General features: G+C 39.0%; 2 protein-coding genes across 2 annotated transcripts; both read right to left on the bottom strand.

Annotated features, from left to right (window-relative positions):
* Positions 1-5,697: 5,697 nt before the first annotated feature.
* On the bottom strand, positions 5,698-9,081 carry LOC139451061 (uncharacterized). The gene is made up of 2 exons (XM_071232861.1): positions 8,547-9,081; positions 5,698-7,949 (listed from the first exon to the last, which is right to left on the bottom strand). Exons 1-2 carry the CDS (start codon positions 9,079-9,081, stop codon positions 5,698-5,700), a joined length of 2,787 nt encoding a protein of 928 aa, XP_071088962.1.
* Positions 9,082-9,412: 331 nt separating this feature from the next.
* On the bottom strand, positions 9,413-10,123 carry LOC139451059 (uncharacterized). The gene has a single exon (XM_071232860.1). The coding sequence runs from the start codon at positions 10,121-10,123 to the stop codon at positions 9,413-9,415; it is 711 nt and encodes a 236-aa protein (XP_071088961.1).
* Between the last annotated feature and the right edge of the window lie 14,766 nt (positions 10,124-24,889).

Here is a 24,889-nt window from a genome sequence, read left to right as displayed (position 1 = left end):
ACGATACATTTATAAAACACATTATGTGTGTGTGACACTGTACGTATGATGTAACATGTATCAAGCACAGTGCCTTTTCGATTTATCATTTATTACGAAAGGTGCCTGCCCGCTTTATCACCGTACGTGTCTGATTTATCACTAATAACGCACAGTGCATGTTTGATTTATCACTTAAAACACAAAGTACGTGTCTGATGTAACGTGTATCAAGCACAGTGCCTTTTCGATTTATCATTTATTACGAAAGGTACCTGTCCGCTTTATCTCCTTCAACGCAACGTACGTGTCTGATTTATCACTTGTAACGCACAGTGCCTGTTTGGTTTATCACTACGAACGCAAGGTACGTGTCTGATTTATCACTTATAACGCATAGAGCGTGTTTGATTTATCACCATCAAAGCAAAGTAGTGTCTGATTTATCACTTATAACGCACAGTGCGTGTTTGATTTATCACTAACAACGCAAGGTACGTGTCTGATTTATCACTTATAACGCACAGTGCATATTTGATTTATCAATAACAACGCAACGTACATGTCTGATTTATCAGTTATAACGCACAGGGCGTGTTTTCTTTATCACTAACAACCCAAGGTACGTGTCTGATTTAAAACTAATAACGCATATTACGACCCATCGTACGTGACCAGTTTATTTTTTTAACACACAGTAATTGACCTGTCTGATATACGACTCATGGCATGTGTCCGGTCTAACTTAAAAGGTACACAATACGTGACCGGCCTAAATTATACGAAACACAGCACATGACCAGTTAAGCGGTTGTGACACACATCACGTGACAGGTTTAACGTACATGACACAGTACGTGTCAGGGTTGATGTCTATCTCCAGTTTGACACGTGTTAATCAAAGAATTAGCCCGCTTCAATGTGTAAGACACATACAATACGTGTCCATTAACACACATAATCCACATAAGTGTCCGTAATAACAAATGTACCATAAGGTAAGATCCATTAAAACGAAAGTGACACTACTTTTTCACGTATACAGTGTTTCCGATACGAATCTTCTTTTAGTCTTGTTCCATAGTACAATAATTAGATATGATTCTTGTCAAGGAAACTAATATAGTTCACAAACTGTAATGAACACTTGATTCCAGTAATCGTATTTACACACGTTAGATGCCTCTTCGCTAAGTTCAGTGAACTTTCCTCTCGAAGACGCCATATCACATTTCTTCAGTTTTTCATTTTAAAGTTTTCCAGACCTTATACTGCACTTAAGTCCAGAACACATAGCTTTTGACCTGAACGTGGCATAGTATCAGATGAAAAATGCATGCGTTCTGAATCACTTCTTTCGCCTTCTTCTGGGAATAACCAAAGCTTGCAACTCAACTTGCGACTTTGTGGTGGTAGATTCCCTCGGTACGTGATACAGCAATAATTGAAATGACATCAATAAGCCAGTGAAGCATCAAACTCAGTGATGCTGTCCATTGATCAGAGACACAACAGGGACCAAAGTAGCAATTGTGGTTTTTCACAGATCACATGAATATCCCTGGAACAATCAACGCCGATACTTCACAAAATGTACCTTTATCCTGCTAAGGTTAACCCGATTGTTATAAGAAGATTTAACAGAGACCCATCAATTCGACCAGGCGCGGCTCCATGTAATATATACACGTATTCCATTTTGTGTTGATATATTTCAAATGGTAAATGTTAGATAGATTAATATGTACTTCTGGTTGACAAAGGGTTCCGTAAGAATCTCTTAGATATATTAATATCTTGAGAAAGGCCGTCGGGCGATTGTTCCATGTTTTCGTTAAGCTGTTGACAATGAAATCTCCCCTCACACAACGGCTGTGCTAGGCTGTCTGAGATTACAGCAAAGAGGCGGCTCTTCCGGTAGTGTCGCATCGATCTACTAAGCACCCATCAAGCAATGCACTAGTGTCATTACTGAACAAGTCAACAGATTTTAGAAAATCAATTAAAGCCGATAAACGTTTATTAACATGCATCCCACGACACAGTCAAAGCATTACGTCCCTCAAAGTGGTTGTTTGACCGTGCTTCACGCATCACTACCCGAATTCACCCGAAGCCCATTCGGTATTTGTCGGAATTGATCGGGACAACACGATGGTTGATAAACCGACTTGGACAATTGAGGCTGTCAGAAACAATCATAGGGCAGATAAGTAGGACATAATGTGTTTTGGGGGCTCCAGAGACACGCGATCCATGGACTCACTGTTGACATGTTGCTAAGGCTACTACTGATGAAATACTGTCGGAACACACGACCCATAGCATTAATTATGTAGCGTCACAGAGCAGGTAGTTATCACTCCCATGATGTTTTACTGATGAATTAAACGAACACCTATCGGTAAGAACTATTGTTTATTGATTAAACTACATCCTGTATGAAGTATATGGTAATATTTGAATTGACGGTGTTTGATTAATCAACGTTTGACGTTTATTCGAAAGTAGAGTACCCAATACAGTTAATACACAGTACATGTTCAACACATGCGATTAGTTGTGATCTCTTCTGATCAGTGGACTAGAGGTGAGGTGGGGTTTAACGTTGCGTTCAAGATTGTTGCAATTAAAGCGACGTTCATGCACGTGTATGTGTGTGTGTGTGTGTGTGTGTGTGTGTGTGTCTGTGTGTGACTGCTTGTACTAGCCCACTGAGATACCATGCCGTAGTTAACATGAATACCCCACTCAGACATAGTATACTGACTCCGAGCCGACCAGTCCTTGCTTTAGCACCTTAATGCCGAGTGCCAGACAGGGTAACAACAAGTACCATCTTTTAACGTCTTTTGGTATGACGCGGCCGGGGATCGAACCCCGAACCTTCCTCTAGACCAGGGAGGTGGTCTGACAACAATTCGATGGACAGAGTTGTATCCCTTATTATGCGTGGCGGAAACCTGTGTTCGAATCCCAGGTTCGTTTGATTCTGTCTTTTTTCAGCACCATACCTATAAGAGGGGTGGTAGGGTAGCTCAGCGGTCAAGGAGTCACATCAAAGTCCCGGGTTCGATTCCAAAAAAGATACAAGGTATGAAGCCAATTGACTTCGGCCTTCCACAGCCAAACTATCCAACTTCACTGGACCATTGGGACGGTCGGGTAGCCTAGTGGTTAAAGCGTTCGCTCGTCACGCCGAAGACCCGGGTTCGATTCCCGACATGGGTACTATGTGTGAAGCCCATTTCTGGCGTCCCCCACCGTGATATTGCTGGAATATTGCTAAAAGCGGCGTAAAACCAAACTCACTGGACCGTTGAAGGTTTTTCAGATGATGTTACAGGTGTATAGACCCGCTGCCAATTATAATACCATACAGTTTGTAACACGAAAACAGTGCAGAACTGTGACAGTTATTTTATCGATTCCGTGTTATGGATATGATAACGAATTAAGAAATGATATCAAATACGTATGACATTAGCGTATTTCAATACACTATAATACTATGATGGTTTGACACTTTCGTATGCAAACCGTCACAATATCTAGAATTAGCCTTGGGGAATTAGCTCGGGATCGGGCACCACCTTCAAAGAAACCAAACAAAGTGTCTATGGCCAGCTCCTTTATTGGGGATTTCTCGACAGTCATTTCACATTTAAAATAAGAAATATTTTTACATATAAAGTACAAAGTCATATAGAACATTTACAGTTTCCATAAAAGAAGCAGTTATCACAATAGTGCGTGATATTAAACAATGATTATACATAAGAGTGTAAATGTCATGATATACAAATGTATCATGGGCTTAGTGATAAAATAACCAATTACAAATAACAATATTAAAGTCAGTCTACAAAGATACCTGTGAACAAAGCTTACATGATCTTATGTGATACTTATTTTCAGCCACTCCTAATTATGATTACGCCTTGCTAAATGGGACTGCCATAAGGTATGTCTTATTTACGTATAAACCTAGTTAAACCCAATATCGGTATCGAATGTACGCAGATTTAAACATAAATAACAACATGCGTTGGCTGTACGTCTGAGCAAATATCATTCATTGTTTTATGCTGGTATATGTTATACTTGAAGGCCATATCTATAATTCATCTAAACTACCGGAACAAACAAACTATATCTGATAGCATCCACATACACTGAGTTAACGGGCCCATTAACAAATGTCCATTCACATTACTGAATGGTAGAATATATGGATATATGTACATTTTAGGCATTGCTCGTAACGTAGACATGTTTGCTGAAGCTGTGTTACAAATGTATTATGCTCAGACCTATGTAAATACAAGAGAGTTACCTATCTTATTTGTACATCGCTAACAGATTAGCTAAATGATTACATGGATATTATTACTGATTTTAGCTCTGGCTTAGTTGTGCTATTAGCATAAATATGTGTGATGTGAATACATCATATATTAGCTACAGAAATTAACGTTTTCTGCCAGGCTAGATCCATCAAATAACTCATATAAAAATTATTTAAAACAGTCTGGATTCTGTTTATGAACAAGTAATACATGCAATGTATGGTTCATCATAGAATCCTTACATTAAAAGATATGTACATACCTCGTGTGATATAAAAGGTCTGATCAAAGTGAAATAGTTCGTCTGCATTTACGCGACATTTTCACATATACAAAATAACTGAATCACACTAAAATATCAATAAGCAGATAAAATACACAGCTTGCTACCACGACACCCGAATGTTAACATCTTATTTCCGACTCGGAACATGTTTGATATTCAATATATGCTATACTGTGGAGTTAATACTTAAACGATAGTTTTGTCTAAACCTAACGCACGTATATTTGACAGATAAGTCCGTTAAATAGATACAACTCACTTAATATATTTGCACTTATACACGGTCAATAACATAAGATTAAACACCTTTACAGCTGGTAATATTGCTCCATATACGATACAAATTATAAAACAATTTAACTTATAACTTTAGAGAAATAGTAAGGTGAACATGACTTACCTTCAAAGAAACCAAACAAAGTGTCTATGGCCAGCTCCTTTATTGGGGATTTCTCGACAGTGAGGTACCCCCGGGGCTAGCCAGTATATATACTCTAGACACCTTGAATGGTCACGAATTTACTGCATGTTCAATTATCAGCTTGATAAGAAAATTTGAGTTCGTGCGCCGAGAATAGGGATTAAGGCTTGCCTAAGAAGTTTGACCAAGTGATGTCCACATAAGTTGAATAATAATTGATGAAGTAGTCCGAAAATATTGATATGAGTTGGACGTATCAGCAAACGTGTGACAAGCGCTCATTGCGATAGAGGCTGAGACACGTACAGATAGATAATACTGACCATGCTCCAAGGATGTTATGTAATTTTCTAGATAGCTGCGACCTTCACATGTGAGACTGATTGAAAACAGCACCTTACATTTAACTTAATATAACACAATAAAGACTATTACCACAGTTAACTATTACATAAATATTGAGGAAAACATGACCAATTTTACAACTATGACAATACCCCTAGGCGTCGTGGAGCTTTTGTCCTCAAAAGCTTCAAGATTGAGAACGTACACAATATGACAATCAATCAAATAAACAAAACACAATATCAATCATGAAAAATGAATACACTAGCTGAAACAAATGATACATGATGCATTGCTCAAATATTGCTGCCCACACACTAAAATGATTGCACTGAGGTAGGTGGTTCAAGAATCGTATACAAATTATTGTGGACAAGTAGGAGGTAGGCGCTGAAAGGTTGCTTGAAGATCTTTTGGAGTTGACGAGCATTGAAGTACGAAATCCTAATGGTATTGGGAATAGTGATGGAGGTTTTAGTAAGCTGGTTAGTTACAATGAAGCCTGGCCAGTTAACAGAGAGGGTGGGGAAGAAGTAACCAGCAATGTGGAGGTTTTCCACAGTTAAGGGTGATTGAATATCCCAGTAAGAAGGACAGAGTGTCAGAGATATGACTGGGATTGCCACACATTCAGAACCTGATGTGAGTTCAAGAACTAGACCATTCCGAGGACCTGAACGCTGTTGATAGAGAAGAAGAAGAAGGATAGAAGCAATAGCTAAGGTTATAAGGCCTAGGAGAATAGAAACATGGTAGTCAGCAAGATCAGTAAGGACAAAGCTAGCTGTACCTGAATTGGGTGGAGTGTGATCATTATAATTAAGAGCAGGAGGTAACACAGCTTTAACAGGGCCAACACAGGTTACAAGTGTAAGCGCTGCTGAGAGTGTGCGGATTTTGAAGAACATACAACAAACCAGTATAATGGCGACACCTGAAACAGCAGCAGCTGTGACAGCAAGAACAGAACTAGTGTCAAGCCAGGAAGTTTGAATGGGAATTTGGCCATCTATAAGGGGTTCTGCAATTGTTTTGAAAATAGTTTTATCTTTCTTTGCACTTTCTGCAATGAGCTTCAAACTAAGATGAGCTTTATTGTCGTTAGCCAAAATAGTTGAATATTCATGTGAATATATGTTAAAATTTGGAATGGTAAAGTTAACATTTGTCTTAAAATGGGTATCTCCAGCAATGGTAGAGAGGACAGATGAATCAAAGAAATGCTGAAGCAGAGCCAGGTTGACAGGATACAGATGGGTGATGTGTTTGGTAGTGTTATCACAGGACCCAAAGGATGCTGGATAGAAGAATTCCTCAGTCGACAGTGAACAGTAACAAGGAGCGACGATCACACAAAATGTACAACCAGGAATCATACGATGACTATTAGGACAGTGAAGTTTCAGAAAGGGAATGCGATAGACAAGAACATGAGAGGCATCAACAGGAATGAGCTGGGGAGGTTGAGGCTTAGTTATGTAACGGAAATCACAGAGCGTTTTAACTGCAATTTTGTCATTTTGGAATAATGCCAGAGGACAGGAAGGTTTAGTAAACGATTGAAGAGCTATATGAAAAGGACAGTGCAGGATATTTTCATCCCCATTGCATGAAGCTAAAGTGGAACTATCCAAGTTAACATAATGTTGAGTTTCCTGAGAAAGTGCAAGATAATCAGGCATATCCAACAGTTGAGTTGTATGAGCAGATGTACCATTGATAGGAAGAGGCAGGGAGATAATTTTATACAATTGGAGGGAGTGAATGATAGAGGAAATTGGAAACTTTATAGAAATAAAAACGTAGGATTTAGCACGAGCATATATGAATTTGGCATTAGAGTAGTAGAAGGCAGGTGTTGTTTGCAAAAGTCTAAAGCTTGGATATTTTTTTGAGAGAAGGGTACTGAGATGATGAATTGTTTGTTGCAAGATTTGGGGAGGAATAAGAAGGGGTGATAATTTATTCTTGGCGAGATCAAGAATACCTAATTTAAGTTCCTCCAGTTGGTGTTCAACAATATATGCTTTCTGTATCTGATCTATCAAGAGAGAAGTTAATGTAACAAATGTGGATTGAATGGATTTAACATTTTGCTCCATAGCACGGGCTGTTAAACGGATGGCCTCATGATTTGCTTTTACACCTTTGATAGCATTTTTAAATCTGGTATCAACTAGCTTCATAAAGGAGGACAAATGTTCTGAGTGCTGTTGTAGAGTATGTGCAACATTAATATCCTGTTTGGTGAGGGCATTTATATGTTGGGCTAAAATATTAACATCATTTGTTGTGGCTGTTCCAAACAATGTTTTTGATAAGGAACCAACAAAACTTAGAACAGCACGCTTTGTACGGGTTGATGAAGGAGTTTTTGATTCAGGAATTAATTGCATTAGTTGTTGTCGTGTTTCAGTTAGTTGTGAAACACATTTCGTTTTAATTACATTTAAATGCATTTGTATTTGATTGAGGAGAGCACATGTACTATTGCCCTGATGGCAGCCGCTCCTTGTGGGAATGCCTGGTACTGCTGGGATTTTAACCTCATAGGTGTGGACCCAGTATTCTGTAGCGAAGTGAACTTTTGAGGTTGGCTGGTACACAATTCCATAATTAAGACGTTGTACAGGACTGGCACAAAAAACTGGATGGGCGAAGACTGTCAGAAGCCATAGTATCATCAGACTCCACGTAGACCCTTAGAGAAACGAAATAGGAAACCATAAGAAAGATGACCTGGAGATGCAAAATGCCTGCAGAACATTAGCAAATCCTAGCACTTAAAGAACGCAGACATTATTTTGACTGCAAGGGGGGGTGGCCAATCAAAATCCATGGTTACCAGAGGGAAATACCCCAAGAGAATAAGGAGACTTAGAACTAATAGATTACTTGAAGTACTTGTGCCCATGCCTGCGTCTATGCCCAGACATTGTTTTGTGCTTATGATAGTGTTCAGTGAGATCTTGGCTTAGATTGGAAGCCGGTTCCCATGTGGTACCAGAATACCCTTTCCATTTGATTTGGTAGTGTTTGATATTGTTGATCCATTTGCATCGAATTATGCGATCTACAGGGAAGGTTTGCCTGTCATTTGTGTTGGCATTGTGTCTCTGAGACTGGATAGGTGTATCAGATGGAGAGGAGGTGGGTGACGTATTGCCTTGATCAATGATATTTGACTGTGAGGGCACCATGTTTGTATCATCAAGATCATGTGGTGGATTTGTGGTGACCTGGGGCTCTGGGGAGGAGGACCTAGACTCATGATCAGCTTCAGGGCGTTCTGCATCATGTTGCATGTCAGCATTTTCAGCACGCTCAGTGTATGTTTTCAATCTGTCAGCATGTATCAAGGACTTGTGGACTTTGCCAGTGTGAGAATGCTGAAGTTTGAAAGTGTGGTTTGGACCAAGTGCAGTGATAGTGTAAGGACCAGACCATTTGAGGGACAATTTGGGAGAATGGCCTTTCTTCACAGTAGGATCTGTCATCAATACTCTGTCACCAACTGAGAAGGACGGAGGCTTGGCTTTGAGATCCTGTCGGTCTTTATTTAGTTCCTGACTGATTTGCATATTATCCTTGGCAATGGATTTGGCTACCTTCAGATTTTCCAACAGGGTGCGGAGATGGCTTTCTGCAGTTTTACCTATGGTGGGTTTTGGAAGTAAGGCAGTGTCAACAGGAAGATGCATTTCCTTACCAAAGAGAAGATAGTGAGGAGAATAGCCAGTGGAGTGACATGGTGTTGAACGCATAGCCATCATGACACAGGGAATAAGCTCTGCCCAATTGGATTGGTCAGCCTTTACGTAGGCTCTGAGAGCTTGCTCAATGGTGCTGTTGCGGCGCTCACACATACCATTGGTGCGGGGATGATAGCTAGATGTGTAATGGTGCTTGATGTCAAGCAGCTCACAAAGTGCGTTTACGAGCTTTGAAGTGAACTGACGACCTCTGTCAGAAAGAAGGGTACGAGGGGCACCATAACGAGTAATAACTTCGTTGAAGAGAATTTTGGCAACCTCAGAAGCATCTTGAGAACGCATTGGAAAGTGATTTCTGGGCAAGCTCTGCCTGGTGACGGACCTCCTGTAGATTGGTGGGCTCTTTGTTGTATACCCACTGACGAATGTTGGATCGAAGGCCATTTACAGCTACGGCCACAATGACAGATGCCGGCAGCTTCAGGTGGATGGTTGCTGTCTCGACCCGGGTGATGAAGGTGTTGATGGATTCCTCCTGTTCCTGGGCCAACTGTAATAGACTGACATCAAAGGCTGCTGATTTCATAAATCTTTTGGTGAAGGCTTCTTTCACCTTAGTTATATCTAGTCTGTCACCTTCAGGGAGATTTTGATACCACAGCTTGGCTGCACCCTCTAGATAAAATGGTATGAGTTGACATTTCTTCACATCATTATAAGAGAAGAAATTTGAAAAATTAACAAAGTCATCCCACCACGTTTGGGCATTCTCAGTTCCTGAAAACTGTGGCAGTTTGATGTGCGGCATGGGTGTTGACATCTGGCTGATGGAGGGTATAGATGAAGATGTTGATGTAGATGGGGAGGCTGCTGTTGTTGAAGAGATTGATGTAGTTGTAGCGGGTGACACAAGGATCGGCGTAGACGGTGACTGCGAGACTGGAGCTTGATGAAGCAAACTGGTCAGGAGGGACCTTGGCTCAGGCCTGCGCAGCTTCTCTCGGTAGTTTGAAGGGGTGTATCCGGTCATCTAGAATTTAGGTCCACCATTTGTGATGGTTTGACACTTTCGTATGCAAACCGTCACAATATCTAGAATTAGCCTTGGGGAATTAGCTCGGGATCGGGCACCACCTTCAAAGAAACCAAACAAAGTGTCTATGGCCAGCTCCTTTATTGGGGATTTCTCGACAGTCATTTCACATTTAAAATAAGAAATATTTTTACATATAAAGTACAAAGTCATATAGAACATTTACAGTTTCCATAAAAGAAGCAGTTATCACAATAGTGCGTGATATTAAACAATGATTATACATAAGAGTGTAAATGTCATGATATACAAATGTATCATGGGCTTAGTGATAAAATAACCAATTACAAATAACAATATTAAAGTCAGTCTACAAAGATACCTGTGAACAAAGCTTACATGATCTTATGTGATACTTATTTTCAGCCACTCCTAATTATGATTACGCCTTGCTAAATGGGACTGCCATAAGGTATGTCTTATTTACGTATAAACCTAGTTAAACCCAATATCGGTATCGAATGTACGCAGATTTAAACATAAATAACAACATGCGTTGGCTGTACGTCTGAGCAAATATCATTCATTGTTTTATGCTGGTATATGTTATACTTGAAGGCCATATCTATAATTCATCTAAACTACCGGAACAAACAAACTATATCTGATAGCATCCACATACACTGAGTTAACGGGCCCATTAACAAATGTCCATTCACATTACTGAATGGTAGAATATATGGATATATGTACATTTTAGGCATTGCTCGTAACGTAGACATGTTTGCTGAAGCTGTGTTACAAATGTATTATGCTCAGACCTATGTAAATACAAGAGAGTTACCTATCTTATTTGTACATCGCTAACAGATTAGCTAAATGATTACATGGATATTATTACTGATTTTAGCTCTGGCTTAGCTGTGCTATTAGCATAAATATGTGTGATGTGAATACATCATATATTAGCTACAGAAATTAACGTTTTCTGCCAGGCTAGATCCATCAAATAACTCATATAAAAATTATTTAAAACAGTCTGGATTCTGTTTATGAACAAGTAATACATGCAATGTATGGTTCATCATAGAATCCTTACATTAAAAGATATGTACATACCTCGTGTGATATAAAAGGTCTGATCAAAGTGAAATAGTTCGTCTGCATTTACGCGACATTTTCACATATACAAAATAACTGAATCACACTAAAATATCAATAAGCAGATAAAATACACAGCTTGCTACCACGACACCCGAATGTTAACATCTTATTTCCGACTCGGAACATGTTTGATATTCAATATATGCTATACTGTGGAGTTAATACTTAAACGATAGTTTTGTCTAAACCTAACGCACGTATATTTGACAGATAAGTCCGTTAAATAGATACAACTCACTTAATATATTTGCACTTATACACGGTCAATAACATAAGATTAAACACCTTTACAGCTGGTAATATTGCTCCATATACGATACAAATTATAAAACAATTTAACTTATAACTTTAGAGAAATAGTAAGGTGAACATGACTTACCTTCAAAGAAACCAAACAAAGTGTCTATGGCCAGCTCCTTTATTGGGGATTTCTCGACAGTGAGGTACCCCCGGGGCTAGCCAGTATATATACTCTAGACACCTTGAATGGTCACGAATTTACTGCATGTTCAATTATCAGCTTGATAAGAAAATTTGAGTTCGTGCGCCGAGAATAGGGATTAAGGCTTGCCTAAGAAGTTTGACCAAGTGATGTCCACATAAGTTGAATAATAATTGATGAAGTAGTCCGAAAATATTGATATGAGTTGGACGTATCAGCAAACGTGTGACAAGCGCTCATTGCGATAGAGGCTGAGACACGTACAGATAGATAATACTGACCATGCTCCAAGGATGTTATGTAATTTTCTAGATAGCTGCGACCTTCACATGTGAGACTGATTGAAAACAGCACCTTACATTTAACTTAATATAACACAATAAAGACTATTACCACAGTTAACTATTACATAAATATTGAGGAAAACATGACCAATTTTACAACTATGACAATACAATTTAATGTAAATAGGAAATAGCATTCTCAATGTCTAATCATCCAACTCGTTACAATCCGCTAATCTCATTCCTAAACAACATTGATATTTTTCCAGTTTCTTCCAGTAATCAGTAAAATGACGGCTTGTAGTTTCTGCTGAAAAAACGTCGTGCCGGTGTTTGACGTATGTCAAAATGTCACCAATCGCCACTTAATCAGAATACTCATTTTTGTACTGAACAAATATCTTGGTATAATGATAGTGTGTTACGCCTGTTTACGCCCTTTTACGTCAGTTTGAACATCATCTAAATGTGGGAGGAAGGGCGCGGGTCTCAGGCGACTTTCACTCAGATGAAAATCACGAGCACGGGTAGGGTGATGACAAACCAAAAATTAAAATCAGAGCAAAATTTTGGATTCGAATACTCATTCATAGTTCTGGCACGCATAAAGCCCTGTACAACGAATTGCAGCGCATGAGGCGCCCGTGCAACCCGTGCTCCGTCTTTGGAAACAAAAAAAAAACATATAAAAAATTATATTAATTTTCTCGATTTACTTTTCATGCAAACATGTAAAAGAAATAAAAAAATCAAGTGGCTTGAATGTCGGATGTAGTCCGGACAAACATTGGTAAATTCTAATTTGGACAAACCCGTCCATGGTGTTTGCAAAGGGACGTGTTCTTGTGTTCTGGATTTAGTAATACGATTCAATTCGGTATCGATAGGAACTGCACATTTACTTGATTGAAAGTACTTTAGCTGCGGGGTTTATTTACCAAAAACATGCGCACCATCAATACACGGTAATGGTGTCGTCCGCGACCACATCACGACTCCGGGTAATGGGGCTCCATGTCTGCGGATGTGCTGTCAGATCGATACCCGCGTGCTGCACGGGCAATGAGTGTCAGTAAGGGTTAATGAGTGTACCTGTTACCCGAAACCTCCCCATGGATATGTCACAGGGGATTATTGACTAATTTAGGTCTGATAGATACGGGTGTGCATCCTCGATCACGCAGTGTACTATAGCCCCATTATACGATTAAAAACAATAAGTGACGCCTGTTTGTGTCTTATGACTGAGTGCATGTTGTGTCTGAAGTGTGCGCGATGTCTATATCTCTGTTGTGTCAATGCAGCTGTTGTTCGCCTTATGTGCGCGTGTTGCCCGTGTACCTGCTGTGTCTAATGTGTGCATGGTGGGTGCCCATGTGTCTGTTTTGTGTCTGATGTGGCGCCCATGAATCTGTTGTGCCCTACGTGCCCCTTACCTGTTGTGTCTGCTGCGGGCGTGACGTCCATACACATGTTGTGTCTGCTGCGTGCGTGATGTCCATACATATGTTGTATCTGCTGCTTGCGTGATGTCCATATATATGTAGTTTCTGCTGCGTGCGTGATGTCCATACATATGTTGTGTCTCCTGAGTGCGTGATGTCCGTGTATATGTTGTGTCTGCTGCGTGCGTGATGTCTACGCACCTGTTGTGTCTTGATGTGTTCGTGACGTCCATACATATAATGTGTCTGCTGCTTGCGTGATGTCCATACATATGTTGTGTATGTTGCGTGTGTGATGTCCATACATATGTTGTGTCTGCTGCGTGCGTGATTTCGATACTTATGTTGTGTCTGGTGCGTGCGTGATGTCCATACAAATGTTGTGTCTGCTACGCGTGTGATGTCCATACATATGTTGTATCTGCTCTGCGCGTGATGTCCATATATATGTTGCGTCTGTTGCGTGCGTGATGTCCATACATATGTTGTGTCTGCCATGTGCGTGATATCCATACATACACAACTGCCTAGAAGTTCATTCCCCTAACACGCGTTGAGAACGCGTGTAACACGCATGTGACACGGGTGCTCAACGGGTTGCACACGGGTTGAGCACCCGTTGGACACGGGTGTGCAACGGGTGTGCAGCGCGTGTGCAACCCGTTGCGCACGCGTCGGTCACTCGTTGCACACGCTTGTGCCACGCGTGTAACACGGGACCGGGTTCCAGTTGAAGATGACAAATGTATCAAATGAATAGTGAGATAAAACAAAACAGTGAGATGTGAATTTTGAGTTAATGAGCGGTCATTGAGCTGTGTTCACCAGACCATAAATACAAGGTCGGCCGTCTTAATTAGTGTTCGGTTGCCACGGGACGACAGAACATCCCGCCATTGCCGAGGTCAAGAGCTGAGGTGGACCTTCCAGATCAGTGGACAGCGACACAAGATGGAAGAAGATTCCTGTTGTTTGCTGACGGAGAGGACGACACCCCTTCAGTACCTGGATGCAGTTGGTCCACTGATGATGAACAAGTGAAAATGACTGATGATCGTAAATGACAATGACATAACATTTGAACAAAAAAATGTGAAATCTACCCAGCTTTCTTTCTTGTTACATGGGTGATACCATTTTACTTTATCAAGGGTACAGGGTACTTATTGCTGATGCAACCAGCCATAACGAGTGTTGTTTTAACGGGTCTGCGTTTTGGCAGGTCTACGTTTTGGGAGGATACCATATCGCCGTTGGTGAAAAGCTTCAGATCGGAATGCAATTCATCTCCCACAGCGATAGAATCACAGAGTGGACACTGGATGGTATGTTCAGCCATCGACAAGTTTCAACGGGTAATCTCTGGTCAGAAATTCTGATTTTAATATTGGGAGAAATATTGATTTCGAGAGCAGTAGATATTTCTCAAATGAAGGTTGATTCTTCAGGTAATACGACCTTTGGATTTCCGCTTGGGCTCACCAGCTGCCGTGAGTCGATTTGCTTGCTAACGCAACCGAGCGTGACAAGAGACTGGGCTACCAGTCTGAAAGGACAGCGTAATAAACTTACGCATTTTGGAAAACTGATTGGTTTCCCGTGATCTATGAAGATTTCGACAAAGGGCGCATGGTAATTAATTTCTTCAGCCTAAACAAACAGACAAATAACGGCGAAAGCTCATCGGATGTCGTTATTTGGAAACACCCCTGATGGTTACAGTTTAATAATAAAAAAGTATCACTGCAGTGAAAGCATTTTCGGATTTCGGATTGAGTGGAAGATACAATTCCTACTCCCTTGTTGTCATCCACGTTTTCTGGTATAACCCTACACTTGTGTATTTGTCGTAATTCACTTGCTGCTCAGTTAATGAATTTATAACATGTATACTTAGTTGTAGCACCACTCAGATTACCCGAAAAAGGTTCCCATTTTGTATTTCTTGTACCTGGGGTAATTATTCAATCCAGGTTTGAAGTGAGGTGGAATGTGTGTTATGTAATATGCACGTGGCAGCCCAGCAAGAGATGCATGATCAGTTGCTTTACTTTTTTTTTGTAAATCAACTGATCATTCCCAGCCATCAAAGGATCAACAGGAAATACGTTGATTGATTAATTACTGTTATCTTGCACAGTGGATATGTCAAAAGTAAGTGTTTACATTTGAGGGTTGGTTTACTAAACCTAGGGAATACACTCATATCATATCATATTATATGTATATATAATAAACTTATGATAATAAACTAATGATAAAATCTACTATTAATATATATGTAATATATATTCCAAATATTGTTTCCAAATACAGAGACATTTGACATCGAAAATAGTTGTCACGTGGGCTTTCTCAGCTGACTTGGCACCTATGTGAAACAATTGAAACAGTCTGAGTGATTAGTTGAGAAACGAACACGGGGGTTAAAATATCCCTATTAAAGTATTTGATTCTTACAGAGACATTTGACATCGAATAAGTTTCTTTGTACAGCTGCAGACGCGATGGATATTGTCCCTTTATGTTGATATTCACGGATACATTATAACTTTGGTAGGTTGTAATAATGATATTTGCATTTTGTTTTCATTCATTCGCTGCAGCTTTGAACAGAATCATTCTTGTTCCTTTCCGTTTTGGTTGGGAAGTTCTTAAATGCGCGATAGACGTTGTTTTCACAAGTATTTCCTTTTGTAAGAGTGTATAATGTTACAGTCAATGTGTAAAATATGATTCACTTAGGCAATTTATAAAATATCTAAATATTTCAGTCATTTTACAAATTGACTGAACAATCTGTCCATTTATTTAACAGACTGACTAAAAACGATTAAGACGACCAAAATGGCTTAAACACATCACAATATATTACTAATGCTAAGAAAAGAAGTCAAACAATACAGAACTGTACTTGGTGATGGTATTAAACATAAACAAATATTTGGAATTCGTTATCATATTAATACAGATGGACATATTTTTCAGTCAATTTGTAAAAAACCTGAATATTTAGGCGTTTTATAAATTTCCTTAGTGAAATATGTTTACATTTTGAGTTTTAACATATACACACTGTAAAATAAGCAATGCTCAGATGAAATGTTTACTTTGTGTTGCAAATCAAAATAATGTACACGAAGATCGCACAATTACCAAGCAAGTGACCTATCAAAACTTCATCACCATTATCGATGCTCCCCACAAATATACCTACATTTCCAAAACTGTTTTTCATTTTTGTTGATAAATGTGACCATACGTCCTACTACTATCAATAAGAATGCACTTACGAATGGCGAGCACAGTTCGCGAGCAAGTTTCTGCTATATCATTCGATGGGAAAATACAGTAATGTAAAGGCAACAACCACTCCCGCGGAATTGCTTTAGATCAGTTCTCCTTTGTACGTTGAAATACTATATATTGTGAATGCCAAAATGATGTATCAAGGATCAAGTAGAAGATACACTGACAGTAGCGCTGGGAGTTTATTCATCAGACCCCTGAAAATAACACTGCTGTATTTTATTATTTATTTTAGATGACGCAGTCAAAGCTCACTGTTTACTTCTCCTGGCGGCCATTATGGAACGGCCAGCTAAAACACAGCCCCGCGCTTACGTCTACAGGTCTCTTCCTGTAGTACGGTAATTAGTATTCTCTCCCTCAAGTGTATCCTCAATGATATAACCCACTCTCAGTAATTAAATGCTGCTCTTTTCCAGCGTCATGGACCTGAGACAAAGAGTCCCAGCCATCATAAAGTAATTAGTGTCCAATATAAACAATGCTCAGCCAAACCTCATCACTGAAAGTCGTACTACAGACGGTAAATGTCAAATCACAATAAAAGCATTTCAATGGCAATAACATTTTCCAGGACCATGTATTCTCTTAACACCATCGCATTTAGAAGCAATGGTCGTATAAAACAAGACAGATCTATTTAATCACAACAGTCCTCATGTTATTCCCACATCTAAAAAGGAGACATTAGCAAATACATGTGTATTATCATTTTTCGTCAGGATAACAGAAGTTTCTCTCCTTGTTACCACCTTCAAGTTCAGCTTTACATGGGTCCTCCTTTGGTCAATAGTTTGTTCCCCCTCTAATGAGAGTGTCACGCGTTGCACACGAGTGACGAACGGGGTGCACACGGGTTGCGTAACGCGGTGCCCATGCGTGTAAGGGGAATGAACTTCTAGGCAGTAGTGTATGTTATGTCTGCTGCGTGCGCGACATGCATCTGTTGTGTTGCTGGTGTGTTTATGATATATATGCATCTGTTGTGTTGCTGGTGTGTTTATAATATATATGCATCTGTTGTGTTGCTGGTGTGTTTATGATATATAAGCATCTGTTGTGTTCCTGGTGTGTTTATGATATATATGGATCTGTTGTGTTGCTGGTGTGTTTATGATATATATGCATCTGTTGTGTTGCTGTTGTGTTTATGATATATATGCATCTGTTGTGTTGCTGTTGTGTTTATGATATATATGCATCTGTTGTGTTGCTGGTGTGTTTAGGATATATATGCATCTGTTGTGTTGCTGGTGTGTTTAGGATATATATGCATCTGTTGTGTTGCTGGTGTGTTTAGGATATATATGCATCTGTTGTGTTGCTGGTGTGTTTATGATATATATGGATCTGTTGTGTTGCTGGTGTGTTTAGGATATATATGCATCTGTTGTGTTGCTGGTGTGTTTATGATATATATGGATCTGTTGTGTTGCTGGTGTGTTTAGGATATATATGCATCTGTTGTGTTGCTGGTGTGTTTATGATATATATGGATCTGTTGTGTTGCTGGTGTGTTTAGGATATATATGCATCTGTTGTGTTCCTGGTGTGCAATGAGTCCATGCATCTGTTGTGTTCCTGGTGTGTGCATGATATATATGCACCTGTTGATTGACTAACGTGTGCCTGTTATCAGAGTCGCCTCAGACGGGGATCGGATGGTGCAATGTGTAACTTGGTAGAGTGTTTATCATCGTACCCCGACACTGAGTGGCTTTGGCCATGGCTGTAACCATCTCCCCCCTCCCCCCTCCGGGACCAGAAGTGATTTGTGACATAGCAGGAATAATGAATACTACAGCTAACCAGCATTTACTCCCTCAGTATTACACAACATTACTGTTTACTAGCCAGTGAGTCCGTGGATGCTGGTGTGCAGGGCAGTCTACGTATAGAATACTACAGGAATACACAAGGGCATGTATATCATGGGATCTTGATAGGAGAAACTAGTGGTTGATGCGAAGAGCATCGATTCATTCTGTCGTGATGTGAATAGACACATTTAGCATAGAGTGCTTGAGTGGGTCGGGTTTAACGACGCTTTGAGAAGTATTTCAGTAAATATCACGGCGTGTGAGATTAATATGGGAGGAAATTTGATATATGTCTCAGACATTTACCACACCATGCCTGTGGTGCTGACAAACCTAGAAACATCATCAGAAATAATCTTGGATTCGAACCCATGATTATAGATTTAAGACATGCCTGAAGCATGCAACAGCGTCCCACGTTTAGATATATATGTTGATAGTGATACGATAACAATAGACATGGTCTTATTCATTAATATCATGTTATACTTTTCCAACATTGACTATGGCTTTCAACAGCAAACCTTTTCAAACCATAATGTTCAAGGTTTGTCAGACGATCTTAATGTTTAGAGACGAGGTGCCAGTGATAATATCATACATTTTGTGACACACAAAAAAGTGCAGTCCTGTGACAATTAGTTTATCGATTCCGTTTAATCCGTCTGGTGAACTCTCCTCTTTCTCCCTCCTTTAAGCTCTCGATACCGATGTCAATACACTGACCGGTGTTCTCTGGAAGTGTTGCCCACTAACTGTGTCAAGAGTTTATGAACAAGTGGACTTTAGAACATGAAGTATTTGAGAGGCATTTAGTAGTTGTTAGAACATGAATACATGACACTTTTTTATGCATAACAAGTTAATTCTTTGTACCGATGTTTCAGATCTTTTTTGGCCTATATCATTGGCTTCGTCATTATATTGTTATCTTTGTACATTAATCCTATATCAGAAGCTTCGTCATCACATTGTTATCTTTGTACATTAACACTATATCATTGGCTTCGTCATTATATTGTTATTATTGTATATTAATCCTATATAATTGGCTTAGTCATTATATTGTAATCTTTGTACATTAATCCTATATCATTGGCTTCGTCATCACATTGTTATCTTTGTACATTAACACTATATCATTGGCTTGGTCATTATGTTGTTATTATTGTATATTAAATTAATCCTATATAATTGGCTTAGTCATTATATTGTAATCTTTGTACATTAATCCTATATCAGAGGCTTAGTCATTATATTGTTATCTTTGTACATTAACACTATATCATTGGCTTCGTCATTATATTGTTATTATTGTATATTAATCCTTTATAATTGGCTTAGTCATTATATTGTAATCTTTGTACATTAATCCTATATAATTGGCTTAGTCATGATATTGTTATCTTTGTACATTCATACTATATCATTGGCTTCGTCATCACATTGTAATCTTTGTACATTAATCCTATATCAGAAGCTTCGTCATCACATTGTTATCTTTGTACATTAATACTATATCATTGGCTTCGTCATCACATTGTTATCTTTGTACATTCATACTATATCATTGGCTTCGTCATCACATTGTTATCTTTGTACATAAATCCTATATCATTGGCTTTGTCATTATATTGTTATCTTTTTACATTAATACTATATCATTGGCTCTGTCATCATATTGTTATCTTTGTACATTAACACTATATCATTGGCTTCGTCATTATATTGTTATTATTGTATATTAATCCTATATAATTGGCTTAGTCATTATATTGTAATCTTTGTACATTAATCCTATATCAGAGGCTTAGTCATTATATTGTTATCTTTGTACATTAACACTATATCATTGGCTTCGTCATTATATTGTTATTATTGTATATTAATCCTTTATAATTGGCTTAGTCATTATATTGTAATCTTTGTACATTAATCCTATATAATTGGCTTAGTCATGATATTGTTATCTTTGTACATTCATACTATATCATTGGCTTCGTCATCACATTGTAATCTTTGTACATTAATCCTATATCAGAAGCTTCGTCATCACATTGTTATCTTTGTACATTAATACTATATCATTGGCTTCGTCATCACATTGTTATCTTTGTACATTCATACTATATCATTGGCTTCGTCATTGTATTGTTATCTTTGTACATAAATCCTATATCATTGGCTTTGTCATTATATTGTTATCTTTTTACATTAATACTATATCATTGGCTCCGTCATCATATTGTTATCTTTGTACATTAACACTATATCATTGGCTTCGTCATTATATTGTTATTATTGTATATTAATCCTATATAATTGGCTTAATCATTATATTGTAATCTTTGTACATTAATCCGATATCAGAGGCTTAGTCATTATATTGTTATCTTTGTTCATTAACACTATATCATTGGCTTCGTCATCACGTTGTTATCGTTGTACATTAACACTATATCATTGGCTTGGTCATTATATTGTTATTTTTGTATATTAAATTAATCCTATATAATTGGCTTAGCCATTGTATTGTTATCTTTGTACATTAATACTATATCATTGGCTTCGTCATTATATTGTTATTATTGTATATTCTACCATGAATTTGGAATTTACTCGATTCTGATTGGTCAATCAGAGGCTATTAAATCACAATAAACCCCCTCTGATTGAAACAGCTGGTTTGACGGCCGCATCACCGTGGAAGCTAATATTCATAGAATAGTACTATTTTCAGTCATTGTCGGTAGGCATATTTAAATAATTATATCTAAAATTACAGGTTACAAAATGCACAGATGCGGTTACTACAAGATTCAAAGAATGTGTGGCAATACATTTCGTGCAGAAAAACACGACATAAATCAACAAAGGGAATGTATTTACATTTTGGAGACAACAGAGAGCTTGGAATTTTGGCGCTTTTCTATATACGACTGTGATGTCATATCATGACGTCATAATAGTGACTTGCGATGTGGAGCGAAAGCCTTGCAAAGCTTGCTTTGTTTTCTTTAGGGATGCCCACCTCATGTTAGCTTACCAAGTTGCTGTGGTTATATATGCTTTCAATGCCTAAACTTACCCATCTCAAAATCAGAAATTAAAAGCGTAAACAAGCAAAAAAATCACCCAAAAATGGCATAACCTTTATCTAAACTCAAATAGCCAAATCAAAAAAGTACTCAGCAAACCACTAACCAAACCAAAAATTCTCCATCCATCCAAAAAATCGACAGAGTAATAACTAAACTCCAAACAGGACACACCAACCTAAATAAACATCTAAAAAAAATTAAAAACATACTACAGGTAACTGGCCACACTGCAACCCCAGAACACGCACTCATCCACTGCACACACTACCTAACACATCGAACCGCATTACAAACCACCCTCAAACTAAACAAGGCTCTCACTCTAGAAGCAATACTAAACCCACAAAATAAACTAGAAAACTTCAAGGCCTTAGGCGTATTCTTAATCAAAACGGCACTAATAAAACGCATCTAAAAACACTATAATCTAACAAATCAAAATTACATAAACAAACAAACATCCACCATACCCAGCTCCCTTAGTTCTCCTCCCCAACCCCATCGGCATCTATTCCAAATCTCAAAATTCCAAAATTTTATATAAGCAACCCCTAAAGCCCCCTCTTGGATTGCACAGACCACTTTCGCCCCTTTCGGAAACACATTAAATGGCCTGGCCGGGACCGTGTGCGAAATACGCATCAGTCGGAAAGCGCACGCTAAATCTCCAAAGTAAGTAAGTAAGTAAGTTAAGCTAAGTTAGATTAAACCACAGGCCAATGTGTGATGTACTGACAGACATGTTGTTGACATCAAACCTTCACTGTGATTAAACAATGTAACATTTTTATACATTAGGTCATTTTCTAAAATTACATTGTGTTTTCATAGCTTTCAGCCATGGTAGCTGTGCCAATTTACCTTGTCAGAGGGGTACACAAAGTACGTGATCTAGACCACTAGAGTTCGGACTTACATTTTGTGGAAGCCTCGGTGGCTGAGTGGGCTAGAACGCTGACTTGCTGTGCTGGTGATTAGGTGCCTGACTCTGGGAGTGTGGGTCGAATCCCGGATTGGACTCTACCCCAAAAAGTATTAGAAGCTGTACTTTATTTAGAAAGTGTTATCACAAATATGACAATTATTAAACCTTCACTGGTTCTTATAATCTTTTAAACACAGTGGGTGTGTATGTGACATCGGATTTACGTTTATTGTGGCAAGCTGTGTTCGTGTAGAACATTCTTATCAATCTGATTAAAGGCCCAGTTACATAATATATTACGACCTTAACAACGCTACGAATACACAAATGTAAATGCTCTTGGTTTAGTCGTAGCGCTATGAGAGCCCAGTGCAATTTCACCTCTGGTATCTTGTAATAGGCATTAGGACAATATCTTAATAGAAGATATTGTATTTTGAAATTATATTTTTAGTATGGTGAGTTGAGGTGAAATGTTTTTTTTCGTCGCGTCCAAGATTATGGCACTTATATAGCGACGTGCATGCAAGTGTGTGTGTGGCTGCTTGTACTAGTCCGGACTGATGCCGATTTATAGTGCTAGCTAACTGAGATACCATGCCGCAGTTTAACATGAATACTCTACTCAGACACAGTATACTGACTCCGAGCCGAACTGTCCTTGTTTTAGCCCCTTAATGCCGAGCGCCAGACAGGGTAGTAACAACAAGTACCATATTTTAACGTCTTTTGGTATGACGCGGCCGGGGATCGAACCCCGGACCTTCCGCTCTCCGGGCGAACGCTCTACCACTAGACCACGGAGGAGGTGTATATTATTAGTAAATGTAGTAGAAATAGTAGTGGTAATAGTAATAGTAGTAGTAGTTACCAGTAGTAGTGGTTGCAGCAGCAGTAGTAGTAGTAGCAGCAGCAGCAGCAGCAGTAGTAGTAGTAGTGGTAGCAGCAGTGTAGTAGTGTTGAAAGCGAAAGGACGATTCGGTCCCAGTGTGAAAACTAGCTCCTCACTTAAAATCCAATTGGCAGATTTGTCATAAACATAAATGTGACAGTCACAGATGATTTTATGGTTGGTTTGTGTTAAGGTTTCAGGGCAAATTAAATCAGAACATGAAATAATGATTTCGAACAAGTTACAGATTTATGTAATTAGCTAACCAACTAAGCAAATGCTTATTAATTAATAATGAAACTGATAAACAAATTTAAAATTAACATATGAAACTCCCTGCAATTTATATGCATGCAATTTCCCGATTCAGACATAAAGTGTGACAGTGCCCGTTGAAGTGCTTCTTAAAATATAAGCATACTGAAAGAGAATGCGTTCTCTTTCTCAAGCACTTCGCTCCTCAAATCTAGCCTGGCCTTGTCGTGGCCTGGGCATTCAATTAAAAATGTTTCATTATCTCGGGAGTATTTTCATTGCAAGTTATTGTATTGCTCTGGTAAGAGTTACTTCCCCTGTACCGCAATGACGTTTGTATTTTTTGTGTTTAATAATCTATATAACGGTGATATGTGCGCAATCGAGTCTGGACCAGACAATTCAGTGATTGATATTATGAGCAACGATCCACGAGGTCGGGGTAAGATGACACAGTGAACCTCACCACAAACATTCCAACCTGGGGATCATCTAGTTTCAAAACAGGGAATCGTGGTCTGGTGAACATTTGAGTGGGATGAGCTAAGATTTGTTTGTTTGTTTGTCTGTTGTTTAACGCCGCAATCAGCAATATTCCAGCTATATGACGGCGGTCTGTAAATAATCGAGACTGGACCACACAATCCAATGATTGATATCATGAACATCGATCCATACAATTGGGATCGATGACAGGCATCAACCAAGTCAGCGAGCCTGACCACCCGATCCCGTTAGTCGTCTCTTACGACAAGTATAGTCGCCTTTCACGGCAAGTATGGGTTGACGAAGACCAATTCTTCACGGGTCGGGATAAGCTGAGACCGTCACCGTCACGCTGTTTGGACCAACATATAGGGTGGTGGGGTAGTCTAGTTGTTAAAGCGTCATACCAAAAGACGTTAAAAGATGACACTTGTTGTTACCCTGTCTGGCGCTCGGCATTAAGGGGCTAAAACTGGTCGGCTCGAAGTCAGTATACTGTGTCTGTGTGGGGTATTCATGTTAAACTGCGGCATGGTATCTCAGTGTGCTAGCACTATAAATCGGCATAAGTCCGGACTAGTACAAGCAGCCACACACACGTGCATGCACCTCGCTATATAAGTGCAATAATCTTGGACGC

This window comes from Haliotis cracherodii, unplaced genomic scaffold, assembly GCF_022045235.1.
Source record: "Haliotis cracherodii isolate W230 unplaced genomic scaffold, xgHalCrac1.p SCAF_8, whole genome shotgun sequence".
In the NCBI taxonomy this organism is placed as follows: domain Eukaryota; kingdom Metazoa; phylum Mollusca; class Gastropoda; order Lepetellida; family Haliotidae; genus Haliotis; species Haliotis cracherodii.
This window is presented reverse-complemented; position numbering and strand designations above follow the sequence as displayed.